The 27,036-nt window shown below is 35.8% G+C and overlaps 2 protein-coding genes across 2 annotated transcripts; one reads left to right on the top strand and one right to left on the bottom strand.

Moving 5' to 3' along the window:
• Positions 1 to 609: 609 nt before the first annotated feature.
• b3galt4 (UDP-Gal:betaGlcNAc beta 1,3-galactosyltransferase, polypeptide 4) lies at positions 610 to 7,085 on the top strand. Its single transcript, XM_052562941.1, has 2 exons — positions 610 to 1,553; positions 2,598 to 7,085. Exon 2 carries the CDS (start codon positions 2,742 to 2,744, stop codon positions 3,855 to 3,857), a length of 1,116 nt encoding a protein of 371 aa, XP_052418901.1. The 5' UTR covers positions 610 to 1,553; positions 2,598 to 2,741; the 3' UTR covers positions 3,858 to 7,085.
• wdr46 (WD repeat domain 46) lies at positions 5,627 to 26,827 on the bottom strand. The gene is made up of 14 exons (XM_052562920.1): positions 26,662 to 26,827; positions 26,100 to 26,243; positions 20,913 to 20,993; positions 16,603 to 16,715; positions 15,835 to 15,922; positions 14,577 to 14,638; positions 13,594 to 13,698; positions 12,445 to 12,595; positions 11,651 to 11,886; positions 9,896 to 10,049; positions 8,477 to 8,627; positions 7,810 to 8,000; positions 6,221 to 6,334; positions 5,627 to 5,945 (listed from the first exon to the last, which is right to left on the bottom strand). Exons 1-14 carry the CDS (start codon positions 26,725 to 26,727, stop codon positions 5,832 to 5,834), a joined length of 1,770 nt encoding a protein of 589 aa, XP_052418880.1. The 5' UTR covers positions 26,728 to 26,827; the 3' UTR covers positions 5,627 to 5,831.
• Positions 26,828 to 27,036: the final 209 nt, after the last annotated feature.

Here is a 27,036-nt window from a genome sequence, read left to right as displayed (position 1 = left end):
TAATAAACACGGATGTGGCCCATTAAATGATCCTTGCATGTAATTCTTGTATGGATGAGTTTTATAAAGGCTGATGGCCTTTATGAGGCTGACAGACCTAAAGCCATTATTTAACCATATCTGTACCACACCTTTTTTTTTTATTTTATTTTATACACTTAATCAAACAATCTTAAAACACAGATATTGAGTTAGTCTTTTTTTTTTCCTCAGAAGTGTGCCAATGTTGGTATTAATGTTGTAAGATTTAAATAATTGACAATAATTTTTAATATGTCTCACTAACACTCTTTCATTAAAATAGAGGGGTAAAAATTACATGACTGCAGTTATCAAAAACTAGGGTGAACCAACAAAAAGTTTTTTTTTTTTTGCATAGTAATATAAAACTCATATTCCACGATAAACTGTGGTTTGCTTTTTTGACAAATAAGTTTATCAGTTTAACACCTTAACCAAGTTAGAGTTTTTTTTTTCTTCCCAATATATTTTGATCTTGTGGGGTCATTAAAAGCAAATATTAGGAAATATCCTCTCCAGGCATCACGTCTGACCACTACTGTATGGTTCTCCATTATAAATCAATATATATATATATTCAGGAGATACAAGGCCACCGTTATGGCCTCCTCACAAGGCACGACATCCCGATCCTCCAAATGCCGTCTCTGAGTGAGCCCGACCCAGGCACAGCACACACTGCTCGTGTGCTCGTGTTTCTCCTGTTATGTTAAAGTATTGTGGTTGCCATGCATATTTTGGGTGGCTGTGAGTGTTGTGTTACTCGGTGAGCAATAGCTGTAGACTAATGCAAATGCAGTGGCAAGTAATAGGCTATATTACAAGCTTGCACTAGTTACAATTCCTTGTTGTAATGTACAATAACAATAAAGTCCTGGAATGTGTTAAAAAATGCTAGGTAGACTTCAGATTACCTTACTACTCTTTATCTTTAAGTTTGCCATTGCTGTTATATTTATGTAATCTTCACTCAAAACATGACTGAAATGGATTGCAATTTGACTGAAATTACCTTTCCCAACGGTCATTATGATTTTCATTTATATTTTGCCTTTGTAGTTTAAATATAAATTTAAAATGTTTAAACGGGGTATTTGCTTTTTAGTATAAAAATGATAATAATAAATGGATAGTTTACCCAAAAAAGAGAATTCTGTCTTCAAACTGTATCAATGTCTATTTTCGGCTGATTCACGAGAGAGCTGCCACCTTCAGGGCGTACATTGTATTTCTGATCATTACTGTCGCAGACACATTCAGTCCTCTTGCTGCAAATAGCTGATTCCTCGGTCCGCTTGGAAGTGGCATAATGTGTCAGGATTGCAATAATTCCTATTAACCGATAGTCACGTTAGAGAAATGCTCGCTGATCTGCTTTATATTTCCGTGATTTACACTGTATTTTAGTTCAAAGCCGTTATGGAAGAGCGGACATCCGAAAAGGCCTCGAATAAACGATGCATTTATCATCACGGCAAAATGTGAAAACGGCAACGTGGATTTTATTACAGATGACGTGCACCACCGAAAAGGTAACACATCTATTCTAAAGTTAAACTACAAAGAATTGCACACGCATCGAATTAACGTTATATTCTGGATCACGAGACAGCCAGCAACACATAAAGGTTGAGTGAATTTTAACGACGTTTTGTATCAGATTTATTTATCATTAAATCAAACATGGTATTCAACCCAATGTCGTTATTCAAACAACGTTTTGGTACTAGCAAAAGAGGCATTGGATGAGATGAGGAAGAAATAGTCCTACTCACAATAGCAATTTAAGTACAAAAACCGGACGAATCCCTTTAAATAAATCATCGGATCTACATCTTGAGGTGTGGTAACCGTAGTATAAGCGGAATAATTGACTCCGGACCGTTAAATTATTAGAAAAATAATGCACACCAGAGGTGGTGATGCGGCCACGATACTACGTACATACTACGTGACCGTTATTACTGTAAACTATGCGAAGTGATATGGAACTGCAATGCGGTCAAGAGAGCTGCCTGGAACTACGTTCGCCGTAAGTTTCCCAGAAAATAATTGCACGCCTCAGAACGTCCGTCAGCCAATCAGATTCAAACATTCAGCGGCCCTGTAGTATAATGTAAAATAATAAACTCCTGGCCATTTTTAAAGAGTTTGTATGCATGACACTGTTTGCACATTTTGTGTTAATATTTACCACAGCTTGTGATGAGTTTTGCTTAATCATTCATATGGCTTTCTAATTACCACCTGTTTTTATGGTTGTCATTGTATTATAATGGTATACGAAAACTTATATTAGCCTAATACTATATTCAGAAAAACATAACATTTTAATAAAGCTTTACTGTATTTATTTTCCTATTGCTTGCAATTTGTTATTATTATCTTCAGTAAACTTGAGAATTGTGAAATTTTAATATTATCTAAAAGTTATCTCTGTCACTGAATACTTTCAAATGTACCATATATATATATATATATATATATATATATATATATATATATATATGTATATATATATATATATATAATAATCTATACTCTAATATACTAATATACTATATTCTGTTTTGCAGTTGGTGGTGCAACAGTGCTGAGAAAAGCAGAATTGGACATATTGCTGCTACCTTTTTGTCCCTTCACTGGATCTAGTTTTACACAATCAGTGTAATAATACCCATAAAGGAAGAGTAAAAATGTTTTTCCTGTGATCTGTAAGAATGGCGAAGGGATATAGCTTTAGGATCTGTAAGGGTCAGTTTGGGAAGCGAGGAGGCCATTTAAAGTTTATCCATTACTTCTTCATAACAGTCTTCTGTATCTCTCTGCTAGCTTTACTCTTTATTGATGTAATTGAATTGTGGGTAACCTCGCTGGGCATGAGCAAAGCGATTGGTCCTCATGGAGTAGTCATTCCACACAGTATACCCCCGATCCGTTCCGAAGAGTATTTGTTTATGCCTAGCATCCACGTCTGCCAGCGTGCCAAACCTTACCTCATCATTTTGGTGGCAACCGCACCTCAAAACAGAAAGGCCCGCCAAGCCATTCGTGACACCTGGGGTGGGGAAATACAAGTCAGGGGTCACCGAGTCATGACCCTCTTCATTGTAGGTCAGCCATTTGACCCAGTTATTGGCAAAGAATTAATAGAAGAGTCAAAGGAGCGTGGAGACCTCATACAGGGTCGCTTCATGGACTCCTATGGCAACTTGACCCTGAAAACTCTGTCTATGCTGGGCTGGGCACGCCGTTTCTGTCCACAGGCTCACTACCTGGCTAAGGTAGATGATGATGTATTGTTTAACCCTAGCGCACTGCTGCAATATCTCAACCTCAGCTTTAAAACAGAAGAAAATGACCTCACAGAACTTTATCTGGGTCGGGTCCAGATGAAGGTAGAGCCGAACCACAATCCTGCCAGCAAACACTTCATGTCAGAAAATGCATACAATGATACGTTCTTTCCCGATTACTGCAGCGGAACAGCATATGTTCTTTCTCAGGCAGCTTTGCTCAAGCTGTCACTAGCGGCTGACGCCATACTTTTACCCAGACCATTGCCCCCAGAGGATGTGTTTATAGGTATTTGCGCTAAGAGGGCAGGCATAACACCTACCCATTCTCCACTCTTCTCTGGAGGTCCAGCTGTACCGTACAGTCGTTGTTGCTACCAAATGATGGTGTCTGTCCACCATACCAAGCCAGGGGACATGGTGCACTACTGGAAGGAAGTGCACTCCACTGCCCCATGTTCATGGTTGGGTATGCGGACATCTTTTGGTGTCTGTAAAATAAGAGCACTTCTTGGGACACTGTTGGGGACAGACTCCTAAAATGAAGATCATTTAATCTGCTGAAATTATAGGAAAGTAAGTTATTGTGGAAAAAAAATAAAAAAGCACAAAGGGTATTCTTTGGTGATAATATGCACTGCAACATAATTTTGTTATTAGGAAGTACTTGAATAGATGTTCACTGCGTTACCCAGCATGTGCCTTTCATGATTACATTTGTATGCTCAAAATGGGCTGGTACGGACCGGAACATGGTACTGGCACTTCTATATTATAATCTTTAGCATACCTTCACTTTTTCTTGCAAACCGATGCTTCTTACATGTTGCCAGTACTTAGTCATTAAGAGTCAGTGTCTGGGTGATTAATAAATATACACTCCATAAATTATACAACCCAAGAGGAGACACCAGGAGATCATGTGAATGCAAGTGGAGTCCGTTATGATCTACCAGCAGTCTCGCAAGCATTTTTTTTTACCATTGTAGAGATTTCAAATATGATAATGATTTGCATATATCAGTAAGTGTACACCGGCACTTTAATTTACAATACTATATTTTAGGTAAAAATAGTTAGGTAAGACTACATGTTAGGTAAAAACTGTTAGCCTGAATGTACCATAAGTCGCTTTGGATAAAAGTGTCTGCTAAATGCATAAATATAATATATTTTAACAAAATATAATGGGAACACTGCTTGGCCTAAGAAACAGGACAGTATGCACAAGTGAAGACCAGGAGTCAAAAATGAATTTCATTGACTGACAGAGAGTTTTCTAAAGACTAAATTCTTCATATTTTCAAGGGTTGAAGAAATTATTTAAGGATCAAGTAGGGCTGCAAGATCATGGTTGAACAGTTAGTGTCACAATTTTTTTGCAAAACAAAATATAATCATGATTGTCATTTTAACTATAATTATTTTGACCTGTTGCCAATGCAAGCTAATGCTAATACACTGTTACATTTCTATAAATTCCCTTGTCCTTTTAGGGTGAAAATAAGCAGACATAATGAAATGTTAAGAGTATGTATGTAAAATAATATGCCCCCAAAAAAACAGTAATTCTTTGCAAATCTGTGCCAATGATAGAAGGTTTTGAGTAAGTAGATCCCGCAGGAGCTTTTGCACCTCGCTCTGTTGCTATATTTGGTCATGATTGTTGCATTGGGCTGTTAGTCTGTGGGTTATTTCATGTGAAAGAAACACCGGAATCAGGCTTGGGTTGTATTGTTCTTGTGAGCCCTTATAAACCTCTAAGGCCCATGCACACCTTTTCTCCTTTTGCAGTGCCCCTTTATATGATACAATACTAACTCCACTTAATACAAATAAATAAATACTAAAAAAAAAATATTCTTAATTTTTTTTGGCATAGACAAAGTAAGGTGCATGTTATTTGGCAATATGTTATAGCAAGCTAATAAAGTTAAAACATTTCTGCTGATTTTTATTGTTGACCTGTGTGACATGCATTTCTGTGTAAGCATCTGTAGGTTTCTTGGCAAGGCTTCATCACCTGATGGCTATTCCTGGCAACAGTTAAATCACTGCTCACCTCTGCAGAACATGTAATTCTAGCAATGAAAAATGCTATACAACATATAAGAAAGTAGCTTGGTCCTAGCCAATTACAGGCTTTTTAATAAGAAAGATTTTAATAAGAAGACAGTGATGAGTATCTAAAACTGGAGTGATGAGCCATGTCTTAGTTCTGGTTAATAGCAATAATACAGAATTTTAAAGTCTCAACTGTTGTCATTTTCCCCCATTTCATTGGGCCTTTAAAGACAAATAAATGAACATTTTTTTAAAGATTTTATAGGTATTTTATTAAACAAGCTAAAAGCTTTTAAGGAACAAGGAAACGACATCCAGAGGTTTTGAAAAAAAAAAAAAAAAAAAGGCTTGTACAACAGCAATCTTAAATTTGCAACAGATTAGCATGTATGATGGGCTCTTCTACTTAGAATTAGTCTTCTCGGATGGGTTCACAGCAGTCAGGGATCTTTACTTTCTAAAACGGTCAAGTGTTGACTTATTTTCCAACTTCTTTTCTTTGGACTTCTCCTTCAGCTCTTTCTCTCTTTCTGTTCGTTCTTGTACAGTTTGCCGAATTTCGTCCTGCAGAATCACAGTATAGAGGTGTTGTGAACAGAGCAAATAAGAAACACTATACTGACAGAGACTTGTGGTTAATTTAAAGACTATGCCCCCAAAAACCCTTTAAGTCTATGACTATTAAATTTTAACTTGTTGTCCACTAAACAGTGTAGTCCGATTGTTTAAAATTTTTAAAATCTTCTGTGTGAGCCTTCATCATGTCTGTAGTACGAACAATGTGAGACGATTCCAAACAGAGACAGAAGACGAGAGAGAGAGAGAGAGAAAAGAAATACCCTCTGATCCTCATGGGCGACTTTCCTCTTTCTTTTCTCTATGGCACCAGCAGAACTTCTTCCTTTCTTCTTGTTCCTTGGTTTAAATTTGTCTTTTGCCAATGGATCAAAGCCCTGAAACAAAGACAAGACACAGAGTAAGGACCAATGACACCAAACTGAATATGGCGAGCCACGCAACAAGTAACACTGCTGTAGGTTTCTTTTTGTCGGATGTGCTTGTGCTGCATGTTCTTGTTCTTTTCATAGTGCGAAACATCTCTCACTCAGCAGCATGTCTCTATGGCAAATGTTCAGGGGGAGGGTTGAGCCCAATCAGAACTATGGGAGCCGAGTCAAAGAGTATAGAAGCCCAAGAGGCGAAACTCTGTTGTGTTATGGTTTACAGTCTGTAGATGGCGTTGCGGAGGTACGGCCGCCATTATGGAGTGAAAGCTGCTGAAACTGACTAATGCTTCCATTCTATGTCAATGCCTCTTCTCTCTCTCAAAAAAAATACTTCTCATACACAAATGCACACACAATAGATGGTGGCGTCTGATTAATTACTGAGATCTTATGGCACCACTTCCATTTTAGTACCGTTTATAGTTCATGTGTGCACATGCTAGATTGCACATCTTTTTTTTGCACCTTTCCATAATAGGACATTCACAGATTGTTTTTGTTCTTGCCATTGAAACGTTCACTGTGTGCACTTTCACTGAAGATGTTGAAAAATAAGTTGTAAATATTTTTGTGAAATTCTGTGTAAAAGATGTACTGTCTTTAGAAATGCTCATTTCTAATTTATTTATTTTTAATCATATATATGGCGATGTTCACTAATGTCCAAATCAACATTTGAATAAACCTTATTACTGTGTGTCTGCCTATATATATTACTTCATGAATTGCTGTTATTCATATAACAAGGAAAATGCATAATAGAACATAAATATTGATAGATTAAAGGTTTGCAGTAATTTTATAATTGTATCTTTGCAAACCGTAAGTGGTAGGCTAATGAAGCCACTATAGTATTTCTATAGTAGTCCTATAGTAATATTTTTTCATTTAATGTCGGTCATCCTCATTAATGTATTTTAAACTGTTTTCATATTTAGATATGACGGCCAGAATAATTAAGTTAAGTTTTTATGTTAAGTTAAGTTTTTTATTGCCATTGACTCCCATTATTTCTCGGCGTTTTGCTTCAGTTTTCAGTCCATAATGGCGGCCGCGCCGTCACGTCATGGGGGCAACTCTTGCTATGGAGCGTTCTATTGAGTTTCGCCTCTTGGCTTCTATACTCTTTGGCCGAGTGGAGCGTTGGAGGATGTTAAAAAGAAAACCGATTTTCATTCAAACAAATCAATGTAAACTACACATTCGAGTTAATCGATTTTTCACCCAGCCGTTATTTATACCCTAGTAAAACTGGAAGTTATGGCTTGCTACTCAAAGTCTAACTTTTAAACCTACAATATGAATGGGATTATACCTCAACTGGATTTTTACCCAATAATTTTTAAGGATGGTAATAATTGTGGCACACATGAAGAGAAACACACACTTTTTTTTTTTTCCATTCACAACAATAAACTTACCAATGCTTCAACTTGTTCCTTGTGCTTCTGCTCAAAGCTGGCCTGGTCTACTTTACTCAGCTGTCCTGGGTCCAAACCTATCAGCTCAGGCTGTATCTTCTCTAGCAGGGCCTTGACCTCCCACTCCTGTCTCTGTTTATGGCTGCGGTATGGGTTTGAATCAAGAGCATCAAAATTGGGTTCCCCTGCACCTGAAGAGCAACAAAAAAACAGGGATTTAACCGTTTTCTCAGGAATAGGAGAATTTAATTTCCGTTTCATAAACACATAGTCCTTTCTGGATTACAATCCATCATCAAAATTATGAATTTAATGATTCCAGATGCTGTGAGAAAAGGCCATGAATGACCTGCAGGATCCTCACGTGTGATATCACCTATTAGCCGGGACAATTTCATGTTTACAGAAGTGACATAATGAAGGGCAGCATGCTCTAATATCCCACAGATTCTACCATTACCAATAATCAATGTCGTCTGTGTTTACTGAAAACAAATGGGATCATATTTGTTGCTGTGTGAACAGGTCTTACTGTATATACAGGTACGTCACTGTGTTTTGAAACTGAACTTATGTGTCCATCATCCATGAAACACAACGGACTATATGTAGACTCCTGGTACGGAGGAGTGAACATGTCCTTTGTGTGAACGTGTGCCTGTCTTACCTGGTACAATCATGCTGGTAAAGCCCTCTCCATGTCCGATTCCCAGAACATCTTCAAAAGGGCAGTACGCAAGACCCCAAATTTGCCCTCGAAGGCGGTGAGCCATGTAGGGTTTGGATACAGGACTGCTTCCCAAAACGTTCTGATAAACCTATGGACACAAACATACAGCTCTATTATTGTAATAATAGTCATAATATTAACTCTAATTAAAAAATATTGTTATATTACAATATTCCACTGCTGTGTACAAAACTTCTAAGTATTATTAACAGCAACTTGTGTGTACATGTTCATGAGAGCAAGCATACATGTGATGTTATGCAGTCTCTGTCCCTTTCAAATGATCTATATATATATATATATATATATATACACACATACACACACGCATACACACACATATACTTAAGTAAATTAGAGATAAATGGACACTTCCATCTTAAAGGGATGTACTATCCCTTTAAGATGGAAGTGTCCATTTATCTCTAATTTACTTAAGTATATGTGTGTGTATGCGTGTGTGTAAAAACGTAAAAACGGTCATCATTATTCCATCCTCAAATTGTCCCAAACCTGTACATGTTTTTTTTTCTTCTGAACAAAAATTGAGGATACTCTGAAGCTTGGTGGTAACCAAACAGTTGACAGTAGCTAAATACATCCAAAGCATAAGGAAAAAATGCTACTGAGAACAGTTTGGTTACCAACTTCAAAATATCTTCTTTTGTGCTCAGTAGAATAATGAACTTTTTGAAGCAAAAAAAAAAAAAAAAAAGAGAGTACATAATGACAATCGTTATTTATTTTTTGGGGAAAATATCCTTGTTAGGTTAACTTGTGAAGTTGTGCCAGTTGTGAAGCGTTAATTTCCCGCTGCTTCAGTTTTGGTATGTTTACAATGAAATGGTACTGGTCTGATTTCAGGGATGGGTTAATAAAGTGGTCATGAAATGCAGTTTCAGATTTATAAAGTTTTCTTTTGGTATCAAAAAACTCAATATTTGTAAAATATTTGTAAAAATGATAATTTTCCTCATCTCAACCTGTGAAAAACACTACTGTGATTGGCTAATGTCCCTGCACTGTTTTGATACTCCAGATGGCAATCACTATGATAGAGCCGTATATGTTTGAGGCAGAGACAGATCCAAAAGAAAGAAACTGAAACAGCGCAACATTGACATCAACAGTTTTGAAGTCAATAAAAGTATAATTATAATTCTTATTTTACACTGCAGAGTTTGGTTTGAGTTCTGAAACTTGCAGTATGTTGTTACTGTAAGAGCATGACCTCTTATTGTGTAAATTTCAAATTTTGCCCCCTTTAAAGGGTTGGGTTAGGACTATGCTCTTTGAAAGCAACAACAACATGTTTATTCAGAAAGTTTTACTTGTGTGTGTATATATGTACACTACCTGTACAATATCTCCAGTAGCAGCACTGAGTAGTCCTCTCTGGCTTAGAGATAAGCAAGAGGCTCCAGCAGGAAGGAAACAGGAGTGAAGAGGCTTAAAAGCTCTGATATCATACACCTTTAGCTTCCTGTCCAGACCCGACGTCACCATGTACCTGCAATTAACAACATGTTACTGGTTTAAACAAAGGGAATGTTAGACTGATCTTGGGCTGCAACAAATTCAACAATCAAAAATAAAATAAAATAGAAAATAACTGATAAATTTGCCACATCACATCTGATGGTGATGCCACTTTACTGCAGTGAAGAATGCATGTGGACAAAATACAGCAGATGACACAGAATGAGCTGCTGCTAGAACAGTGCACAACCCAAGTTGTCCTAAAAATAACAAATGCTTTGTATGAAGCATTTCAAACTCATAAGCATACAGTTTAACACGGATTGCTTGTCTGGTGCTTTCACAGGTGTTTTTTATAGCCTAATAAAAAAAATAAACCAGTGAATAAATTAGATTTTGTTACAAGTTATAAGCTATATCCTAACCTGTATTTTTATTTTATTTTTATGTAATGTTTATGTTTTTATACTTTTTGGTACATATAGATGAATGTACTGTATGGCAATAAAAAAAAGGTAATTTTATAGGAAGTATGTGATGTTTGGTATGGGTGTGTATTGGACATTATTTCTCAATTGTAGATATCAATAAATTGTTGATAAACTGCATCATACTCTCATTATAGAAGTCATGTCTAAGTTTTATTCTGCAAGAGTAGGAAAACTAGGAACCATGTGACTAAGACGACTGATTTATGCGAGGGGAAGATAAATAACACCCCAAACTAAAACAATGAGTAATTAGTTTCGGACCCCAGCAGCAGCAGAGCTCAAAACCTCATAGCAAACAAATCATGAGTGGAGAGGTCTAATCCAGCAACACGAACTAGCAAGCTAACGACTCATCTCACTTTCTTTTCTTGATTTTTTCCAAAAAGTCTTGTTTTCTATGTTAAGATTTGCTGCAAAGCTGTGTCTTTGCCCACCTCGAACTACATCTAGCCTACAACGTTCTGCATTTAATCATTGTCCATTGTGACTAGCTTCCCACCAAGACGTCAATCCAGACGTGAACAGACCATCCGTGAATCAACAAACCACAGAAGTGAATCCCCAACACAAGAAACATGCATAATACCTCCGAACTGTAGCTAAATGGTCCATTTAATCAGTCTCATAGCTTCATTGAAGGCTCATTCTGAAGGTTAAATTAAATCATTGTTTACTCATGTCTAAGAAATTGCATATATTGATAAAAAAATTATTTTCCATTGTGGCTGGGCCAGTGAAAACTAAAAACCTTTTGTATGTATGCTTGTAAAATTATTGTATTCAGTCATATTGCAATAATATCAGAAAATCAAAATATAAAACGGTCAATCTTTTCCAATATCATACAGCCCTAGTTTTGTTACAAGTCGCCTTAAAACAGTTTTTTTTTTATACACACTGAAAAGCCAAAGCCCAAATCACATAACTGCCAACAACAATCTTCATCTATAAGTACATATAATAAAACTTAATGTCTTGGTTTTAAAGTAATGTCTACATTGGAATTTTTTGTTTGTTCTGAAAAATTGGCAAACTCGAGTAATCTGTCAACTCAACTGTAACATCCCTCCGAGACTGCTGTTCTAATTCCTTAAATCAGGTACTGAAGTGAATCACCCCCACAGGACTTTGAGATACTCACGTGCCAGTTTTATCCACTGTTAAGGAACGAACAGCACCCCGATGACACAACATCTTTACGAGTGGCTCTTTCTGGTTGGGCGACCACAGAGTAATGGTGCCATTTGAGTGGCCCAGGTGAATCACTGCATTATGGGGATTCTGTGCCATCACATCTAGCCGACCCGTTTTTGTGCAGATTGCTGCGACCTCTTTACCAACTGATACATCCAGATATTGCAGAAACCCAGTAGCACTCTGAAAGGTGAAATTATAATTGTCATATGGTAAACCTGTTTTAAGGCTGAGATCCAATTGTAAAAGAAATAACTATTTCATGCACAAACACAATCACATATTAAATAATCTAATCAGTTTATGCTCTAAAACATAAGGGAATTAATAAATATTTTTCAAAAGGCACATAAAAAAAATACCTATGCTTATTGCTTTTCTTGGTTGTTTTATTCTTTTTTCCCCAATTTGTCAATCTAATTAAAAATGCCAAAGGAAAGTTCACTCTTTGGAGAGTTTTTTTTCTTACTTTTTTGATGTAATGCCAACAAAAGCCATATTTCTCAAGAAACATTTCATAATTATTATAATATGATAAATTCAGGCAAAGACACTCCATGCCAACATTGAAGTCAGTCAGATCATTGGTTTTGAGTAAATTTCTTCTGTTTTGAAGTCACTTATTATAGGGCGAGGTGTTATGATGAACATGACTTGAAACCAAATTTCCAGTTTCTGTTCTTTTTTTCTACAATAACAGCTTAAAGTTGAAAGTTTTGCCAAAAGCACTTGTTGACGCACCGCTGTGGCGAGTAGGAAATGGTACGGCAGAAACTGCATTCTTAAGACGTCATTGAATTTCTTCACACAGTGGAGCTCCACACCTTTGGAGTCATAGATATAGAGCCATCTCTTCTGTGCCACAGCAAACATGGCCTCTGTATGGAGCCACCTGGAGGTAGAACAAAGTGTGCTGAGTGAGCTTTAAATAAGACAACTACTCATTACTAAAGTACAGGGGTGAATAGGAAGGTGCTGTCATAAAAACCTTAAATAAAGTATTTGAAACTCTTTTTGGCAAAAAAAAAAAAAAAAGAATCTAGACTGACTCTAGACATTTTTGTTATGGAGCTATGCACTGAAGGTTTAAGTTGCAAAATTGATTGATACCAATACATCATGATATACACACAATCTGATATTCTTTCTGTTTATGAGCTTGAGATTTGATCCAACTGATCTTGATTCGATTTGAAATTACTTAATTTGGATATTTGTCAGGCACAGATCATGTATATTTTTCTTAGTAAAATGCTGTGAAGGGGAATCTGTCAGTAAACCACTATGATATCAAAATGTTTCAGTAATTAAATAAAACCTGTGTTGTCTCCAGTGTTTTCTTTGATGTAGTGGGATTGCAGGTAAACAATACAATGTGATTTTTCTCCACAAATTGCAAAGAAACTTATTGTGTCCAGTTGTGACTCACACCAGTTGTTGTGAAGTGCACTGACTCCATTAGATTTGTGACCACTATTAATCATTAGGTTTGTGCTCCTCTCTGACTGTCAAAGACTACAATCGGCTCCAATCACTAGAAACAGTATTTAAGTGCACTGAGACCAGTCTAATCGGTTTCAGTTAGCTGTTAAGTGTATCCCAAGCTTAAGTAAATAACATGTTTATTACCGAATGGATTTTCTTAGGTAAATGCAATGCTGAGTTACGTTGTGCTGTATCTTAACATAAGTTCTAATGTTCATTCATGTTAATTTTATGCTAATATGTCTGTCAAGCTATATTAAACAGTGCAGAATTAAGCATAATTTCATAATAAAACTGACAGAATTGAAAGCTAGGACTTTGTTTCAGTGATAATGGCTGCTACAATATGTGAAAAATGTGTGCCAAAAAAAATCAAAAGTTAGGTCTTAATGCATGTGCACTCACTTGACATCGTTCACTGTTTCCATGACATTCATCTCACACATAAGGTCTTTGGTTTGCCAGTTGATGCAGGCCACATGACCTTTCTTACCACCCACTAGTAGATTCCTGTTGCAGACAAATACATCGTTATGGATTTGAATTTTTTTTTATAAATACAGTGAAAATGCAATTCTTGCAAAGATTTCAAATTAGCATATAACGATGCATATAATGAGTGTTCAATGTCTGGATTAAGATGCCCAAGGTATCCTCATATAAATGTCAGGAGATGTTTTTGATTTTACATTTTTGAACAAGGTTCTTAAAAGGTAAAGCACAAGAAAACTGTGATATACAGGATAAAAAAAAAAATGTCTGTCAATAAAAATATGTAATCAGTTAGATTCTAATCTTTTTTTACTGTTTATAATGGTTTCAAAATGCCTTTGTGTAATTACTAGGCTCCAAAATGTATAATACAGAAGGTGTACAATATCAGGATATTATTATAAAGGGAGTGAGACAAACAATATACATAAATGTATCTTGTGTAGCAAATCAATGATGAAAGGGGCAAATTAGGTTAAGATATGGAAATGTGGACTAAACATATAAAAAAAAATATGTAGACATGTCTCAAAGAAAAAGGATAAACATTCTATTTGAACAATTTCCTATGCTTTGTTGAGGAATATTTAACATAAAACAATGAGTTATAGAACCCACCTTTGATTTAAATTTTATAAAATACATAGAGGTTTTCACCAACAAGAACACTGAAAAATCAGCATGTCTAACAAGACTTCTCAAGGTTCTTATTGTTACCGATCCTTGAACCTGATAATACGTCTATTAATCCATCCATTCTGAACTGAAGTATCAAGCAGCAAGTTCAAATGCATTGCCTTTGATGCACTGCATATTAAATGTAATGCTGCTATACTTGTAATATGCCATAAATAAAAATGTCTGTTGTATTAAATATTTAATTATTTGGCACATACCGTCCAGTTCTGCTGTAGTCAAGCCTATATGGGCCAAACTGGGAAAGATGCAAGTTGAAGTACTGTAGAGAGAGAGAGAGAAAAACTGAGTGGAACATGCAAAACACAATTAATCACACACAGACTCCTTCGGGACATAAAACAACAACACGTAGTTGGTAAGGTCTGTAGACGAGTCAAATATTTTTTTAAACTACATTTACATACGTTTGCTCATCTTAAACGTATCACTTTTGACAAAGGTGTAGTAATAAGCAGAAATATTCTGAATATTCTAAAAAAAAAAAAAAAAAAAAAAAATTAAAACAAGTAATACTTTACTTTGTTACACATCTCTAGACTCCTGCAGTGCTTTTACAAGAAGGAAAAACACTGCTGTGTACGGCTCAGTGATCCACATTAAATATAGTCCAAAAACAGAAGAGTAGTTACCGGGACAACAAATAATGCAACACATTTTCCACTGATAAACCTAAGACTGTTCATGCAAACATTTACCTGTGTTTTTTTTAATGACCTAGATGATTGAATTCTTAATATTTAAAACGATATCTACATGGCAAGACACATCACCAAGGCCCATGGTTTCAGCTTAAACATTTACTGTTATACTAAAGAAAAAAAGTCACCTCCAACTTGGATGCCCTGAAATCACACAATAATCATCTCCAATCTCCAAGAGGCACACACAAAAACGTGTCTGACCCGACTGGTCAAACATGATATTGTCTTTTGCAGTTATTAAAATATTAATGCTAATATTAATCCCAAAGCAACAATGAAATCCTCCACCTGTGAAACGTATAAGCCCCTTTCACACAATAAATCCATTAAATTATCATAAAATGACCAGGCTGACATTTCTGGTAAATACACGATATACGTATAATGTAAACACAAGCAAAAGTGTTTTTGCCAGTGTACCAGCTTTCAACCGTTCCAGACCATTATACATTAGCATCTAAACACTGTGATATTAATCATCGGAAATTATGCTGCACCATTTTCTTCATCCACCTGGATGAGAAGTGCTTTAATTTCATCTACTGCCCAATTTGACATCTGAGTAACAGCCCTAAAAACAAACATAGCAATATAATTTACTGGTAATGTGACAACTTCTAATAATTGAAATGTGCCAGAACTGATTACCAGTTCTTTTGAATAAGTAATTGGTTAATTTCAACATTGATTTTCAAGCTCTACAAAATCCAGTAAGGCACACAGGATTGTTCAAAACAAATAATTGACTTATCACCTTTGATCCAGAAGTGATGTCAACTGCATCTGCTATGTCATCTTGAGATATTGTGTTTGTGTCTTCATCCTCATCTCCTTCCAGGAAGCTGAAGACAGACAGACAGTTAAGTGTGTGTATTTACCAATCAAGATGAATACAGTAAGAATCCTTTAACACACAAGCAGTAATTTCACAAAATGTCCAAGCTGACCTTTTCTATACAATACCTGAATGTGCAATGCTTCTGAGGAGAGAGTCCAGAAAGCGGGGTTAACTTTACATCACATAAAACCCCCAAAGTCTTGGTTGATTAACAAACCATTAGTGGATATTGAGATGTTTGATGCTAAACGGATCTTTTAAACAAAGTAAAGGTATACAAAGACGCGTGCATTTGTTAACTGCATAAAAATTGATGAGTTTGAGCGTTCCTCTTTTTGAACTAAACCCTGACAGGGGAGTTAACAAAATATGCGTTTTTGCTATCTTTATATTAAATGGTGTAAAAATCCATATTGGTCGACCACAACTTGAAATATAGCACAAAAGCCACAAGGATTACTTTTCTTGTGCTTCTTCTAACAGTTATAGTCTACATTTACTTTTATTGTTTAGAAATATAGCATTGGACATCTGCATTCTCATTTTGTGTTACACGTAAGAAAGTCATAATCATATGAAGGTGATGCAATAATTTAACATTTTTGTTGAACTATTCTTTTAATACTTCTAAGGGTTAACAGTCAAACTGGCAGAAAAAAAGAATGACAATGTGAACTGCATTACCCAGCATCCTCTGGAAGTAAAAGGTCATATCTTGCAGCCTGTTTCTGAGCGTGTTCAGACATGGACTCAGAGAACGCAATGGCTTCTTTTAGCTTTTCACGGGCTCCTGCAGGCTGATACATAAAAACAGAGTTAAAGAGTATTCATGAAAAGCAGTCCTTGTTCTGATTCAGATGATGATATTTGGGTGAATCTAACAAAATCTGCTAAAATTGTGTCCATGTCAGGTTTTACCCCCCACGATATTGCACAAGGGAAAAAAATTGTTTTTATAATTTAATTGTGTGCTCACATCTAAGACGCAAGCAAGTGGCATTAGTTGGATGAAATTTGGTGTATGAAAAAAAGTTAAGTGACTAAACAAACATTTCCATATATGTAGCAGACTTTAAACCACAAAAAGACACTCTTAGTACACAATTTATCTTAAATACTAGTCTGTGATTTTTTTTTATCAGAAAGTGGTTGTTAAAGGGATAGTTCACCCAAAACTTCTGTCATTAATTTCTCACCCTCATATCATTCCAAACCTGTAAGATCTTTGTTCATCTTTGGAACACAAATTAAGATATTTTTGATTAATTCCGAGAACTTTCTGACTCTCCAGCATGGATACTAACACAATCAAGGCTCAGAAACGTAACAAGGACATTGTCAAAATAGTCCATGTGACATCAGTGGTTCAAAATGTCATTTTACAAAGCTACTTGAATACTTTTCATGCACCAAGAAAACAGAACTAACGACTTTCACAGTTCATCATCTCTGAGTCACCCTATAATGCCATTTGGAGAGAATCACATACGTAAACAACGTATGTACATGGATAAGTTAATTATCCATTAGCTGACACAAAACTGAATATGCGGTTTACATAAGGATCTTCATAATCTAAAACCCAAAGTGCGGTTACATCTGCCAGTCAGTCTCTACAATCACTGTGTTGCTCTTGGAATTGCTCGCCGGCCTCGCCATATACACCGGGGTTCTCATCGCAATCAGTGTATAAACAACGCTTCTACAACTTAATCTGATGGATGTACTATACCGGTCGTCTGGTCTTCTCGCCGACTGCGTACTAATAATACACGTCATGAGGATAGAAACGCTCATGTAGTGAATCTCCGTCATCCGAAAAATGTCTCACCAGGTGTTACGCCAGGCATTACCTCATCCTCAACGACAGTTAAAATGACTCTAGTAAATGCTAGATCATTGTCTAATAAATCTTTTATCCTAAATGACTTTTTTACCTCTCATTCCTTGGATTTTTTATTCGTGACTGAAACATGGTTAAAGAATGGAGAACTATCCAGACTGCTCTTTCTACAGTACACCTAGGCCAAGTGGACATGGTGGCGGCTTAGCAACGATTTTTAGGAACTCATTTAAATGCAGACTTCTGCTTGTAGATGCCTTTTCTAGCTTTGAGGCACAGCTCTTAAAAAGTGATCTAAATGGCCCCATACTCCGTGTATTGGTGTATAGACCTCCTAAAGTCAATTCAACTTTTATTCACAAGTTTTCTGAGTTTCTGTCCAATCAAGTGTCTCGCTATGACAGGCTAATGGTGTTGGGTGATTTTAACATTCATGTCTGTTGTCCATCAAAACCTTTGGTCAAAAATTTTATGAGCCTTATGGACTCACTCAGTTTTATACAGTCAGTCTCTAGCCCTACACACGCCTTAGGCCATACACTTGATCTTGTTTTGCACATCTGTGAAGTAGCTGATGCTGGCATTTCTGACCATTTCCCTGTAGTGTTTGAGCCTGTTATTTCAATTGTAAAGCCTTCAAATTCTCTGCCTGTACATTATTCACGTGCGTTTCATGCTACGACTGCATTTGAATTTTCTGAGTCTTATTCCAAGCTCATTTCAAACTTTACTGTCAATTCTTTATCAGTCTGTACGGATACTGAACAACTGGTTGAAATTTTCAACTCCGCCTGTTGTACTGCTCTCAATACAGTTGCTCCACTTAAACGTAAAAACCGTAAGGCTATAACTAGTCCTCAGCCCTGGTTAAATGCAGCTACTCGTACTCTCAGACAAGAGTGCAGAAGGGCTGAGCGCAGGTGGAAAAAGGATGGCCTCCAAGTCTCTTACCAAATTTTAAAAGACCGCTTAGTTGCCTATCAAAAATCTGTTCATGAGGCAAAATCGAATTACTTCTCACACATAAATGCAAAAAATGCAAATAGGCCAAAAGTACTTTTTAAAACCACAAATTCAGTTCTTCATCCTGTTGCTTTTTCAGTTCCTGTTGTCAATCCTGAGACATGCACACAATTTTCAGAATTTTTCATTCAGAAGATACAGGATATTAGATCGCATCTCCCTCCACCTGACAAAGACAACTTTCAATTGGTCCTTCCATCTAGTAGCTTTATTACTTTTGAACCAGTTTCCTTAGCTGAATTACGTAAAATAATTTCTCAGATGAAACTTACATTCTGTCAATCAGATGTTCTGCCTGCTCGTCTGTTTAGAGAGGTTTTAGATACAATCAGCCCCACCCTCTTAACTATAATAAACAGCTCCTTAATAAACACTGTATTTCCAGAAAGATTTAAACATGCTATCGTACAGCCTTTATTGAAAGGATCTCATCTAGACCATACCGTGCATAACAACTACAGGCCTATCTCTAAACTCGGTTTCATCTCAAAGGTTTTGACCTAACACAGTTAGGTTTTTTTAAGTAATAATTTGCACAATCATGCCAAAAATCTTGGTGTCTACTTTGACCCTCTTTTTCAATTTGACAAGCACATAAATGCAGTTTTGAAGAGTAGCTTTTTCCAACTTAGATCTGTAGCAAAAGTAAAACACTTTCTTTCTAGAAAAGACCTTGAAGTAGTGATTCATGCACTAATTTCCTCTCTACTAGACTACTGCAATTTGCTCTATATTGGCCTACCTTAATCTACACTTTCCCATTTACAGATGGTTCAAAACTCGGCAGCTAGATTGCTGACAGGAACTAGAAAAAGAGACCATATCTCCCCTGTCCTTGCCTCATTGCATTGGCTTCCCATAAAATTTAGAATAGATTTTAAGATCCTTCTTTTTGCATACAAAGCATTGCACAACTCGGCCCCGGATTACATTTCTGATCTTGTAAAACCTTACACAGCTGTTAGGCAATTAAGATCTGGAGATCAGTTACTTTTATCGGTTCCTCGTTCTCGCTGCAAATCAAAAGTTGATCGAGCTTTCTCTGTAGCTGCCCCAAAGCTCTGGAATGGTCTACCCTTGAGTATTAGGGCTTCTCCATCACTGGATGTTTATATTATTTTACTCTTTTTATGTATATATAGTTGGTGTTTTATGTATAATTTGTCTTTTGTATATGATATTTGCTTTTATCTCCACTCTTTTCTATTTTAAATTATGTTTTACTGTAAAGCACTTTGGATCAGCTAAATTTGTGTTAAATTTGTGCTATATAAATAAACTTTGACTTGACTTGACTTGATGAGTGATACTCTCCAAAATCAAAAATATCTTAATTTGTGTTCTGAAGATGAACAAAGGTCTTACGGGTTTGGAATGATATGAGGGCGAGAAATTGCTGACAGAATTTTCATTTTTGGGTGAACCAACTGGTTAACATTACCTTGCCATATATAGCAAAAAAATTTAATAAATGGATGTAAAAATACATTACATGTAATTTTACTTTCAAATTTAAGGTTTGTGTTAAAAGATATGAATTAGAAATCATTAGGTGCATCATAAAGAGGAAGATGCAACAAAGAATACCTAAGAAATTTGAGCAACTAGAAGTCTGTATTAGACAAGAATGGGACAACATTCCTATTCCTAAACTTGAGCAACTTGTCTCCTCAGTCACCAGATGTTTGCAGACTGTTATAAAAAGAAGAGGGTATGCCACACAGTGGTAAACATGGCCTTGTCCCAACTTTGTTTGAGATGTGTTGATGCCATGAAATTTAAATCAACTTATTTTCCCCTTAAAATTATACATTTGAAACATTTGATATGTCATCTATGTTGTATTCTGAATAAAATATTGAAATTTGAAACTTCCACATTGCATTCGGTTTTTATTCACTATTTGTACAGTGTCCAACTTTTTTGGAATCGGGTTTGTACACAAAGTTTTGTTCTTCATGTTTTTGTCATCATTTCTAGTTATCAAGGTATTAACAAAAAAAAAAAAAAGGTTACCAATGGTTAAAGATACCATTATAATGTTATTTTATTTCCAGCAAAAAAAAAAAAAAAAAAAAGGATTGGTTGGTGTTTTAACTTTTTTTTTTTATGTAGAATTTGGACTTACCACTTTGCATTTCTTTCCCCTCTGAAACTTCTGAAGTTGCTTATGTGGTATAGGAGCCTCACCAGGAAAAGGGTCCTTTTTCTACAACATAAAGAAGAAATCAAATGAGGGCAAACAACTGAAGCAAAACCATTATAAAAAAATAAAATAAAAATAATCATTATTATTTTATATACACATATATACACACACACACACACATACACATATATATATACATATATATATATATATTTATATATATATATATGAATAATACATTTCTATTCTGCTGAGTGCTACAGGTATGGCATTTTTTGTAGTCCAATCACAGAAACAAGCATTTTAGTTCAATCTTCCTGGAGTCAGTTTTTTTTTTTCTATGGATTTTTGATTAAATGCCTAAAATAAAGACTGTGGTAAACACAAGCTCAGAATTAGCTTAGAATGTGGCACCAGGTGTCTTCAATATAGAACCTTTTCACAATATTCTAATTTTCTGAGACACTGAATTTGGGATTTTCCTTAGTTGTCAGTTATAATCATCAAAATGAAAAGAAATAAACAATAGAAATATATTAGTCTGTGTGTAATGAATGAATATAATATTCAAGTTTCACTTTTTGAATGGAATTGGTGAAATCAACTTTTTGATGATATTCTAATTATATAACCAGCACCTGTACATTACTATTATTTAAATAAACTACTGAAATAAACTATTAAAGCTCTGTAAGTCGAGGATAAAATAATTGTTGCACAACATTAGTTTTTTCGAAATGTTTACCTTTAATCAGGGCTCTCAACCAGTTCAAGGAACGAAAATTAAAAACCGGAAATGAACTAAATTTTAACAGGAACAGAACCAGAAACCGAAATAAAATCAAATGTTAAAAGTTCTGAACAGAACTGAAAATTGTAAATGGCCATTAACCAGTTAATAACGTTATTTTATCATTCCACTTAATATTTGAAATTTGTCAACAAATCACGAATTCCAGCAGTACGGCATATGCAAATGTGACGCTGAAGCCAATGAGTGAAATGTCCTTTCAGCTGTGAACTCCTCATAGGCAAGTCGCAATGGCAATGCACCACCTTCAAGACCTGATAAAGACCAAATTAGGCCTGATGAAGCAGCACAAAAAGGGCATATTTTTTTCTCTGCGTTGGTGCATGTGCATTCAACACAAGTGTCAGCATGCTTAGCCTTTCCTGCCCAACTGAGGACTGCAGCTCTCCTTTGATTATTCCCAACTTTGAGGTAGGCATTGGACATCATCATGTACAGATAGATGCGCTAACCAATTTCGACATTTGGAAACGTCTGAGAAAGATTCAATGATGACAAAAGCTTGTACAAGTTCTGTTGATTCGTTCAGTCAACGGTTTCTGAGTGCGCATAAATGCAGAAAACCTCTATCAGCTCATTGTAACTGATTAATAATCAGTTAAACGGTTTAAAAAGTTATTTATTTATTTTCAGTAAATTAAGTAAAATATTTAAAAAGGTTTGCTGCATGGTTAAAATGCGCTACGTGTATATATATATATATATTTTATAATAATTTGGCATTCAAATACATCGCGAATACGGAAACATTTGATTTTGTGTCGAATGAGAGACCCAATGTTTGTTTGAGTTTCGTTTTAGCCTAAATTAATTAGTTTTGGTTTGTCGTTAATATTGCTATAGCTTCTTATATTTTTTACACTTGTTCTTTTCTAAATACTGCTAATTGAAATGATTTGTTGTGGAGTGAGAGGAAATAAAATAGCCTAACGGAGCTTCTCAAATTTACCGAAAGCTGAACAGTTTCTTTTGCTATATTAACCACAAAATAATTCTCAGAATGTAATTTGTAGTCCGACTCTAGGATGCATGTACAGCATTACTTATTATATTTTTACTATTATTCTATATTCTTTGCACTGTAATGTTACTGACTATGACCATGATAGAGCAGCAAACATTTGTAAAGATCTTAAAAATAGTTTGATGTCTTTAAAGTGTTGCTAGATGATGATGCAGTATCAGCTTTGCCTAAACGTTAGATCTCCATTTCTTTTTGAGTAAATAAAACACTAGACTTTATTATTATTAGAGTTGTTCCGATTCCGATACTAGTATCGGAAATATCTCCGATACCACAACAAATTCTGGCATCGGCATCGGCGAGTACATGAACCCATATAACCCGATACCATTTTCTTAAAAAATACCTAGTTATGACCGCAAGCTTTGCCTAACCGCTGCACGGTTCTTCTTCGCTGCTCAAAATGCATTGAAAACACAGGAAGTTGTGCTGTGTTGCCACAAGCAACCCCTGTTTAGAGCAGCGAAGAAGAAATGAAAACGCGTTAGCAGCCCTTATCTATATATGACTGGATCACTCATCACATTCTAAACTGCCAAAAGACAGTGAAGCCGCTACTATATTATAGATCAGTGGTTAGCAGTATGTCTCTGTAGTACCGGTAGTTACAGACTCTCGAGTATATTCAGTACCGGCAGCTGCGTTCAGTCGCTTCCGTGTAAGTCAAAACGCAGGGCTCCAGACAGTAGCCGAATATATACTAGTGTCTGTGAATATTAAACTGCAAAATACTATTTAAATATTACTCCCGCAAAATCTACATCTCTGTGGGTGACTGGCACAGATGCGCGAGAGCTCGCTGTTTTGTAGTCTCTGCTGTGTGTCATGAGGACACGAACGCATATACCGTCACTTCATGAGAATTTACCGTTTCATTTGAGAATACTGTCATATCATAAACACAGACACTCAAAGATCTTCATGGCAGCCCATTAAAATAAATGTTTGGTTTACATGAGTAAATTGACAATATATAAAGCTACTGTTGTACCCTACAGTAATAATAATACATCTCTATAATAATAATAATAATTATGCCTAGATGGTTGCTTGTTTTTTACTTGTTTTTTACTTGTTAGAGATTATCTGATTAATAGATCTTTTTTTATATTCCTAGACTTATTTGTTGCAGTTTTTTTATACAGTTATATTGTAAAACTTAAATACCTTTTTTAGTTTGCGGTGTTAGATTTTTGGCTGCATTTTAAGTTCTTTTTTGCATAAGAAAATAAATAATACTGTCAAATTCATGTTAGATAATAAAAATACTGTAATAAATACAGTAGTTCACCATGTATTTGTTCATGTTTTATTGAGGGATCTGTCTGAAGCACACCATAAAAAAATTCTAGCAATTTACACAGGGCTAGTAGTATATACAGCTGTATATACAGATATACACCCAGGTATCGGATCAGTACTCGGTATCGGCCGATACCCTGAGCCCAGGTATCGGAATCGGTATCGGGAAGAGAAAAAGGGTATCGGAACATCTCTAATTATTATTGTATTATTATCAGGCAAATTATAAGCAAAGAATATTGTTTTAAAAAAATAACATTATTAACCGGTATTTCTTCCACCCGAACCGGTTCTGGAACAGTAATAATATCAGAGGAACGCAGGAACAGAAATGTTAAAATATTGATTCTGCTCGGAGTGAACAGATTAAAAAAAAAAAATTTGTTTTCAAGCCCTGCCTTTAATGTTTATTTCTATTCCATTCACTTAAAATTTTTAAGGGATAGTTCACCCAAAAATTTAAATTACCATCTGATTTATGTCTTCAAGCCATTCAAGGTGTACATGACTTTCTTCTTTCTGACCAACACAAATCAGAGTTATATTTAAAAAAAATGTTATTAAATCGAGGAGTGCTATAGGTGCACAATAATTAATCTTTAAAGGGGGGGTGAAATGCTCGTTTTCACTCAGTACCCTGTTAATCTTGAGTACCTATAGAGTAATACTGCATCCTTCATAACTCCAAAAAGTCTTTAGTTTTATTATATTCATAAGAGAAAGATAGTCTGTACCGATTTTTCCCGGAAAAACACGACCGGCTGGAGGCGTGACATGTGGGCGGAGCTAAAGAATCGTAAAACAAAATTGTAAAACAAGCATCTTCGAAATGCAGGGAACAAACACAAACACTTGCACAACTCCGTTGATGCTCTGTAAAAATAAACTCCGTCCACTGGTCCCTTAATGCTGTTTTTTCTTTGGAAATCTGTGCAGGGTTGTCTTGCCCTGGCAACCAAAAACACACTCCTTTTGTGACATTTCGCGACGCTCTCGCTCTGATCAGTGAATGTCTGTTGTGCTCTCAGTGCTCTGCTATACGAGAGCGCGCGCTCTTCCGGCAGAAGTGCCTCAGGACCCAAATCTTCCGCTCCATCTAACGTCACACAGAGCCATACTCTAAAAAAACTTTCTGAAAACTTGTGGCAAACCGGAAGGAGTATTTTTGGAACAGAAATACTCCTTCAAACGTACAACTTAATTTTTGAAACTTTGTCCATGTTTAGCATGGGAATCCAACTCTTTAACAGTGTAAAAAACTCAGTATGCATGAAATAGCATTTCACCCCCCCTTTAAACTAAACTACGGACCACATGTTATGAGAAATATTTTAGCGAGAACAATGATCGATGATGCGTACCTACTGCAATATTATGGTGGACACTGCTGGATTACTGTACAACCACAGCTGCACGGAGGTGTTAAATGTCATCTTTACAACATTATGAAAAATTCCACTATATCTAAAGGACATAACTAGGAGGAAACGGTAAGATTTGCATGTTTCATTTTTAAAATACTTTGTCAGTGACGCGCTGAATCAGACAATACACTGCAATAAATATACATTTCCCTACTGTCTCGGTGTTAAACATGGTGTCACATGCATGGGAACACATGTAAATGATATGCAGATGAGGTTATGAATAGTAAAACAAGGTGTTCTAAGCTCCATTAATGGTAATTTTGGGGAGGAGATGAGGTAGGAATGCACGTACGCACAATCTTCCCCTGACTGGGATTTATAAAGAGATTTTTGCACAGGTTATGGCATGCACATGGTTTACAAATCTGAAAACTTTTGGGCGCATGCAAAGTCTAGCTAACATTTCTCATTATTTGGCAGTTGCACCATTTGACATTTTCAGGTACATTCATTCTTTTGAAAAAAAAAATACATAAAAACAAAATAAATACACATTGTATGTTTTTAAATACCTGATGCATGTTTTTAAAAGATTTTTTAATTTCTCATATGTGATGCTAGTAAACTTTAAACTTATTTAATTCAATCGAAAATACTCTTACCTCCAAACTTTCCTCATTCTTCCTTTTTAATGACTTTTCTTGTACTGTTGATTTATTTTGGTTCTGCCCAGCTTTGGTTTGTTCTTCTTCTGGTCTCTGGCTTCGGTCTGTGTTTTCTGTTTCCTCCCAATAGCGTTTTGGAGGCTGTGTAAGAAAAAGCCAGTCACATTCATAAATGTTTTCACGTATCAATTCATCCTTATTTACCTATTCAATCAGGAGCAGATGTTTTTCTTTGAAAACAATACAAATTTCCCTGCCCGGTATACTTTATATACTATTTAGACTGTTTACCTAGTTGGTTAAATAAAAAATAAGACTGTTCATAATAAAATCTAGTTCTTAGAAATACAGACAGCCATGGGTGCAGTCCTGCCAAGCATAATGGTTTATAAAAACCACTGAAATAAACAAACGATGTTTTTTTTGTTTTTGTTTTTTTGCTTGACATCTTTACTGTGAACATCCATCATAAACATCTGTCATAAAATACATTAATGCCTATAAGTAAACGCTGATTACACTGTAGACCGATTACAAAGCAATGCATGTTAATACTGACCTTTTTTTTCTTCTTAATTTTCTCCACGTGTGTACCAGTCCACCCATCCGACATGACTTCAGCCATTTTTGTTTGAAAGGCATGTGTCGTCTTCTTCTAACGAATATTGGCAGATGGAAAACCGGTTTAAAGGTAAAATCTCGCCACCTACTGAGCTGGAGTGTGGAGATGCCGTTGCTACCTGTTTTTATACAGTCTGTGGTTGCTACTTACTTGTGAGGTTTAAGTGTCCTGGGGCCCAAAGAGATTTTTGTATGGCTGATTTAATTTATAGCGCTTAGTTTTCTGTTTGGCGCAAGCTCTTACTCATTCTCTTTCATGCTGTGCAGACTAGCAGACTATTCCTAACTACAGAACCCCTCTGATATATATATA

The sequence above is a fragment of the Carassius gibelio genome, chromosome B8 (assembly GCF_023724105.1).
Source record: "Carassius gibelio isolate Cgi1373 ecotype wild population from Czech Republic chromosome B8, carGib1.2-hapl.c, whole genome shotgun sequence".
Taxonomy (NCBI): domain Eukaryota; kingdom Metazoa; phylum Chordata; class Actinopteri; order Cypriniformes; family Cyprinidae; genus Carassius; species Carassius gibelio.
This window is presented reverse-complemented; position numbering and strand designations above follow the sequence as displayed.

Bases quoted from the DNA above. Each gene is read 5' to 3' on its own strand.
- b3galt4 (XM_052562941.1), top strand. From the start codon at position 2,742: ATGGCGAAGGGATATAGCTTTAGGATCTGTAAGGGTCAGTTTGGGAAG.
- wdr46 (XM_052562920.1), bottom strand. From the start codon at position 26,727: ATGGCTGAAGTCATGTCGGATGGGTGGACTGGTACACACGTGGAGAAA. The intron at 20,994-26,099 runs GTAAGAGTATTT...TTTATGTTGTAG, and splicing joins AGAATGAGGAAAGTTTGGAG to AAAAAGGACCCTTTTCCTGG. The intron at 14,639-15,834 runs GTGATAAGTCAA...CTCTCTCTACAG, and splicing joins ACATCACTTCTGGATCAAAG to TACTTCAACTTGCATCTTTC.